Raw genomic sequence first — 7,397 nt, forward strand, 5'->3', positions numbered from 1 at the left:
GGTAGTGAAAAGCCCAGTGCTGGAACCACCTAACCTAGAAGGGCACTGTGCCTGCACGAGAGTCTTCAGGGAGGGGACAGGAGAAAGAGGGGATCCCCTTGAATTAAAGAGCATTAGAGCTGCCACTGTCAAAAATCATCTCATTGTAAGTTCCTCTGGTTTTGGTCTTCATACTGTCAGTTCAGAGTGCTGCCAGCTTCTGTCATGTGCAGTAGCAGACTGGCAGTATGGTCTGGGTGGTCCTTACTTAATCCTCTGGTCTGAAAGAGCTGCATTACAAATAAAGTAGGGACTCACTTGAGATTTATTCTGAGCTACGCTTTTAGTGCATTTTTAGTCTTGTCAAATTTCTGTGCCACGGTGCTCTTCTCCACTAGTTTTTCTGGGGTATCCAAATACCTTTCCAGTTGAAAATAGTTTTTTGAAATGAAGGAAGAAAATGGATATCAAAGTGTGCTTGAGTTGACTTTGTTGTTTCACTCTTTAGTTTTCAAGCTGACCAAGGTGCAGCATCGTGCCATTGTATGTGTAGATTTTCTAGTCTTGAATGATAATATATGAAGTTGATATGCCATTTCATTGTAAAAGTAGCTTTCACTCTAGCATGGTGATATGGAGAATATAGTTGTAAAAGGGAATTATTAACTGTTCTGTGGTTTCTGATAATCTATTTCATGATCCTCAGAAATTTCAGTTTTGAAAGATCAAGCATGGACCTTTCCAGTATGTGATGCAGGACAATAACTGGAAGATTGAAGACTGCGATTTTAGAAATAAAGCAAAATTCCATACCTGCTAATGTTGCTAATTAACAAGAGGTTAATATGTGTACATCTGCTTTAATTTATAATGCTTAAATCATCTGTATCTATTGGCTTTTGTTTCATGTTTTGTTTCAGACATATTTTGTTTGTTTGTTTTTTCTTATCCATCTTTAATTCTAGAACAACCAGAGAATGGTAATGATGCTACTGAATTGGGCAACTTTATCATACCTGAGATTAGTGTCACAAGTGTGGCTGGAGAAAGGACCGGGAATGGGGAAAAGAGCAGAGCTCTAGCAGAGAATGATGTTCAGCATTTACAGGGAGTACAGGAAACAGCTACAGAGCCTAGAACTGACAGCAAAGGCATGCCAGAAATCAGGAGGCAAAAATCTGTAAGAAAAATGATGGAGGATGGAATAAACTCATCTGGCAGAGTGCAGTTTTAGCAGAGCACTTGTAGCTGCACTGTAAGGTACCGCTGTTGATTGAAAGGGTCACTGCTGCATGTTTCAAGAATTAAAGTATGCAGTTAATATACTTGCATGTGTAATAACACAGTTGCATGTATTGCACACAGCTTTGTCTGTGCCGCAGACAATGATGACGTACTTACAAGTAGATCTGGAGATCTACTAGTTAATCTGGAGAAAATACACCGAGACTCAACATACCTTTGAATTTATTAAGCATATTTATGAGAGTTTACAAAATCCAGTGATCAATGATATGAAAAATCCATCAAAATGGATGTTAAAAGTATCTTGCTCTGTAACTCAGACTTCCCAAATTCTGCCTTTCATGGTGTACTGCAGATCTCATGTTGTGCTTGAGTTTCCAACTCTTACCACCAGACCTGTGATGCAGAAAGTGACCTTTCAGTCCTAAAGCATTCTTGGGTTGCTTAACATGCAGGTGCCATAGGGTGTCCTGGGGCATTGATCACATACCTCTGTAATTGACAAGCTTTGCCAAATCCTGTAGTGGATCACTTGCTCAAAATAAGATTTACATTTCTGTTATGTTCTGTATGGTACTTTCTAATCTCTAAGTTTCTAATTTCTTGCATGAATTAACAAGACTGCATTTTTTTTCCTTCAAAATCACAACAAAATGAGATTGGGGGCATGCTTTTTGATGTAGTTAATGCGACATTACCTGCTGTAACTCTATATCCTAATGAAGCTTAATTCCAAAATGTCATGGAATAGGTAAGCGTTGTCTTCTCTTCTCTGTTTTACTGCTTTATGGCTTCATGCTTATAAATATCAAAATTGAACAATATGTAAAATCAATGAATGTGAGACAGTAAATTTCAATTTTTTATTTCTGTTTCTATCATGCAGATAATTCTGACTTAGCAATTGAAGAAGAACTGATAGAAGTATCTGAAACCGATGAAGGGTTTTACTCTAGGGCTACTTCTGGTACAAGTCAGTCTGCCCTATCTAACAGCAGCACCATGAGCAGCAAGAACCTCTTAGGGAAGAGCCAACGAAGGTCTGGAGGAAGCAAACCTGGAGGAAAAGAAAAAGAAGGGGAAACCTGCAGAGAGCATTTATCACGGAAACAAACTCAGAGAGCCATGAGTGAGAATCTAGAGCTTGTCTCTCTGAAGAGACTGACACTGACAACCAGTCAGTCCCTGCCTAAGCCTGGCAGCCATAGCCTGGCCAGAACGACCACTACTGTGTTTAGTAAATCCTTTGAACAGGTCAGTGGTGTCCCAGTTCCAAATAATCGTGGTGGTGTCTCTGGTACAGAGGCAAACAGGTTTTCGGCTTGCAGTCTTCAGGAGGAAAAATTGATATATGGAACAGAAAGAACAGATCTTCCTATTTTAAGCAAACAACCTAATCAGCAGCGACCTCCTAGTATTAGCATAACTTTGTCAACAGATTGATATTAAATTGGCCAGTATAAAGAATAAATTAGTGAGACTTTATCCTGATATTGGTACATTAAGCTCTTAATGTGCCATAAGTTGAGTCTCAAACCCGTAAATTCTTACTTGGCTCATGTTTGACAGTAATAGTGAATAGACAACAGTTATAATTATTTTGAGTCAGCTTCTGATATCTTTACAGCTTCATGGAAAGTTTATGCCTTCACCAGCTGAACAAGTGTGAATTGGTTGGGTGTCACAGGCCAAGGTGTGTGGCTTCTTACAGATATACAATGTGGGAACAAATAGAGTCACTCTCCCAGATTCTACTTTTTGTCTTCCACTTGGCATAGGCAAAACTGCAAGTACTTAGTTTTTTTAGGAGGAGTCTTGCAGTATCATCATGCAATTTTGGAAGAGCGTTGTAAGAACAGACATTGTCTTACATGTGAGCTATGCTTACATGTAAATATAAACTAGAAGCATCACTTCATTGTTTGGTGTTTTGGTGGCTTATGTATTGGTAGTTAGCACATGTAGCAATGTTCATACTTCTTTATGCCTGTATAAATCAAATTTTAGATGCATTTTGGTTTATCTGTATGTCTTGAAACTGGGCCTAAAGTAATACAGCAGCAGAGCTTGTGGCTAGGAATTATTATCAATTGCTGTAGTAGTCACTCTTAAGGCTTAAAAATTATGTGACAGACTCTTTCTTTAGGATTCTTAAATATCAGTTCTAAAACTACTCACTGAAAAGTCAGTCATCAGTATTTTTATTGTCTATGGGAAAGAGATGTGCTTGTGTACCAATGTTATGTAGAAATATGAGCCCTTTGCACTGACTCAAGCAAATCAGGAGTGTGAATGTGCTTAATGGGAATTTCATGCTTGAGACTAAGAGAATACTACCAAAGGATGTGTATTTTCAGTAACTTGCAAGCACAAAGGGGAACTATAATGTAAATATCAGTAGCACTGTAATTCCTAAGGGTTTTTATACCTATTATTTTTCTAGTTCAAAATTCTAAACCAGCAACCTCTCCCAGGTTTTACTTAACCTTTAGCCTTCAGTGAGTTTGAAAACTTTTATAATGTTAAGATTTTAATTAAAAATGAACATTAAAACTTCTTATGCAGAAATCTGAAGAAGCAGTTGCTGACAAAGCCACTCCAGTAGCAGTTATTAGCTGATGAACAGACAATATATTATTATGAGTGGAGCAGGAGGGTGAAGATCTAAGGCATAGCTGCTCCCAACTGTCCAGATTTCTGCAGCTGTTAATCCATTATTGTCAAGAACATTGTAAAAAAACAAACACTAAAATTCTGGTAGACTTTCCCATTAGCTTGGAGCTAAGTTTAGATACTTTTCACTTAAACTGAAGCACAAGTAACTTTTAAACAGCAAGTGTTATTCAGGTTTATAGCAATTAATAAGCTGATAATTAATGAAAAGAGTAAGTAAATTGTATAATTGTACTAATAAGACCACAGACTGAATTTATACATTCCTGAGAATGCACCAAAGTATGCACAATAACCCCATCAGTCTGTGGGTGTTCATATTTACCCAAGAGCCTGAATTTCAAGGAGTATGCCACAATTTCTCATTCTTCATTTTGTTATGTGACACCATTCTATTCTAGTAATGCAGTACTTCACCTTTTTACAGTGAAGTATTTTCCTAATTTTACATGAAAACTTATATTCCTAATGGATAAACTACAAATATGCCCTGTTTATTTTTTAATAGTGACCAGTGAGAAAAACTGGTTCTTTGAGGTTGTTTTTGTAAATACTTTGTACAGCAGAAAAGTTAGCCTCTTTTTTATAGGCTTTTCTGCAATACATATTAGGCAGGACATTTGTTTCACATTGACTAATGCATCTGGCTGCTGGACATGCATAACCACCACCAGCAGCAGGGTGCTGGCAGCTGATGGTTGGCATTGGTTGTCTCTACACACAGTGAATGTAGAGCTCTTCCTTCCCTTGAAATTTGATCTAGATGTTGCAAAGAAATAGCCTGAAAAACTAACAGCAGTTTCCTAATCCACTTTTGCAGTGTAGGATCTAAAGAAGGCATTAGAAAAAATTTGCAGTAATTTAAATTGACATAAAACTAGAGTAGATAAATAAAATTGTAGTAGACAAATATTTGTTGTTATGGTATTAGTTGCAAGGTAGTGTTGAGGGGCTAGAATTTTTGAGAATTCTGCTGGTTTTGCTTTGTTTCATTTAATTCATAATTGTTTGTTACCTCCATGGTAGACACTCTTTCAAGCTGGGTGTTGGTATAAAAAATATTTATTATACTGGGAAGATTTAGCTCTAAATAATTAGGATTTCAAATTAGGATCTAAAACGCCATAAAGTGTAGATATGTAACACAATGTTTCCAGTACTCTTGGCTCCAAGCCAAATGGTGTTGAAATGAAGTTTGTTTATCCTTTTATCCAGCTGGTCTGGCTTGAACCCAAGACATAGACTTTTATTGGTACAACTGAAATAACATAAATCTTCATACTTTTTTGAGAAAATGATAAAAGGAAAGGTTCTTGGTACTAAAGACTTTTCTGTCCATACATATGTGGCTTCTTATAAACACATTTGTATTGGTCTCTGGAGTAACTTACCCAGTGATGAGTGTGTTTTTGTGAGCTGACATCTCAGCTTTGTACTGATTGAGTCTAAATAATTTCTTTCCTGGGTATCAAAACTTTGAGTTGTGCTTCTTCCTTTTCTTAAAAACTGAAAAGTTAAAAAAAAAAAAACCAACAAAAAGCACAAGGGAGAGTGAGGGCAGAATTATTTGTTGACCAAATATCCATGGTGCAGGATTAGGAGAGGGGTGGGAAGAGTGATGAGGGAAGTAGGGCAGGAAGCAGATATTTCTAAAATTGTCAAACTCTGGGGGTTTGAGCATTATCCAATCACTTCAGACTGTCAGATGGAAAATCTTTGTTAAAGAAGTAGATGTTTCTAACAGTGTAAAGGAAACCCATTAAGACACCACGTATTACAGTCTGCCCAGGAGTGGGTAGTTCTGATGAATCCCAAACACACACAGCTGCACCATTCTGCAGGGAAAATGTTATGTGGGAGTGAATCATCTCACATTGTAACAAGAGAAGTTGTTTCACTGCTGACGTTTATAACTGACCTTACTGTTCCAAATCAGAGGCCACTGTTTCCAAGGATGGCTTTGAACAGCACCACTTGCAAAACTCATTGAAGCTGAGAAGAATTATTTTTATTGTGAGAATATGTAACATTTGTGCAAAAAGTTTACGGCCTCTAACCACTTGCTGTAGAGCTGCAGTGACTTTTCTGAATGGATTTAAATGTCTTGAATTGCCTTGATTACCTAAAAAATTGGAAAGGTACAGAAATAGAGCTATTTTAGCCACACTTCTCTCTAAGGAGGTTTCCTATGAGAAATTCTAGAAATTTCTAATGTAATTGTCCAGTACTTTTTGTTGGTCTTTGAGGCTTACCATGCTGTATATAGATGTATAATATATTGCCTTTTGTATTTGTATAATTCTACTTCTAAGACTAGATGTGCACATTTTGATATTCCCTGGAGTCTGTGGAACATCTGCATCAGTCTGTAGATGTATGTCTTTCACATGAGAACCTGAATTTAAGCAACTGCCACACTTTCATTCTTCAGCTCATTATGTGACACTGTTTTAGAAACACAATTTTTCACCTTTTTTGCAGTGAAGTGTTCTTTTGATTGTACATGAAAACTTACATTCCTAATGTATAGGCTACAAGATTGTCTTTTTAGTGTTTAATAATTTTGGCAGTAAAATAAATTTGGTTTTTTTTGAAGTTGTATGCTTTTGTAAATACTTTGTACAGCAGAAAATTTTGCCTCTTTATGGGCTTTGTTGAAATACACATTACATAGCTACATATTTGTTCAGTTTTCATTCTGCACATCCAGAAGTCATAGTAAGGTTGACTGCATTACTTAAAATATGCTGAATACTTATTTTGTACAACAGGGCAAATGCAGCCCTGTCAGGAGGGGACACCATGGATGAGAAATGCTGATGGGTGAAGGGCAAGTCTAAGCAGATGAGCTGCAAACTGGCAGAAGCAGATGGTGATCCTGTCAGTAAAGCAGCACTCCTTGGGCAGGTTGGTGGTTTTGGTGGTGTGAATATTAACAGGGGTTTGATGCACAGCCATTATCTGCACTTTGTCTGGGGTAGCTCTGGGGGCTGTTCTTGCTGGTAACAACAGAAGCAAAGGTGGCAGTCAGTACCTTGGCATTTTCTGTCAGCAGCTCCTCTGCCCCACTCAGCTGTGGTGCCTTTTTTTCCCCTAGTCTTTCTGTTGCTGATGATTTCTCTGCTAAATCTTTTTTCCCTTGCCTTCCACCTTCCATATTTCACTTCATTTAGGCTTTGTCTTTCCTAACCCCACCTGTGCATGCTTGGATGGTGCATCTTCCCAGCTTGCCTGCTCTTGCTTCCACCTCTTGTATACTGCTTTTTCATGTCTAGTCAGGAGCTCCTGCTTCATGCTTCCATGCTTTCTGCCACCTCTGCTTGCTTGTCTGTGTATAGCCATAGACCATTCTTTAACTTGGAAGAGATGGTTCTTGAACATCCTCCAGATCTCCTGGGCCTTTCTTTCTAGGATGGTCTCCCATGGCCATTTGCAGAGAAATTCCTGTGCAAGGCAAGCTCTGTTTTGTAGATCCAGGGTTGTGATCCTGCATTTAGTTC

At 38.0% G+C, this 7,397-nt stretch overlaps 1 protein-coding gene across 4 annotated transcripts in view; it reads left to right on the forward strand.

Moving 5' to 3' along the window:
- HYCC1 (hyccin PI4KA lipid kinase complex subunit 1) overlaps positions 1–6,496 on the forward strand; it is a 43,171-nt gene extending 36,675 nt beyond the window's left edge. The window contains exons 11-12 of one of the 4 annotated variants that reach the window (XM_084222587.1): positions 945–1,159; positions 2,111–2,260. In XM_084222587.1, the coding sequence (XP_084078713.1) occupies positions 945–1,159; positions 2,111–2,125 (230 nt within the window). In that variant the 3' untranslated portion in view covers positions 2,126–2,260. Of the gene's footprint in view, positions 1–944 lie in introns of all 4 variants that reach the window. The other 3 variants (XM_084222586.1, XM_084222584.1, XM_084222585.1) reach the window with 3 other exon arrangements.
- The last annotated feature ends 901 nt before the right edge of the window (positions 6,497–7,397 follow it).

This window comes from Fringilla coelebs, assembly GCF_963513975.1.
Source record: "Fringilla coelebs genome assembly, chromosome: 1".
Taxonomy (NCBI): Eukaryota; Metazoa; Chordata; class Aves; order Passeriformes; family Fringillidae; genus Fringilla; species Fringilla coelebs.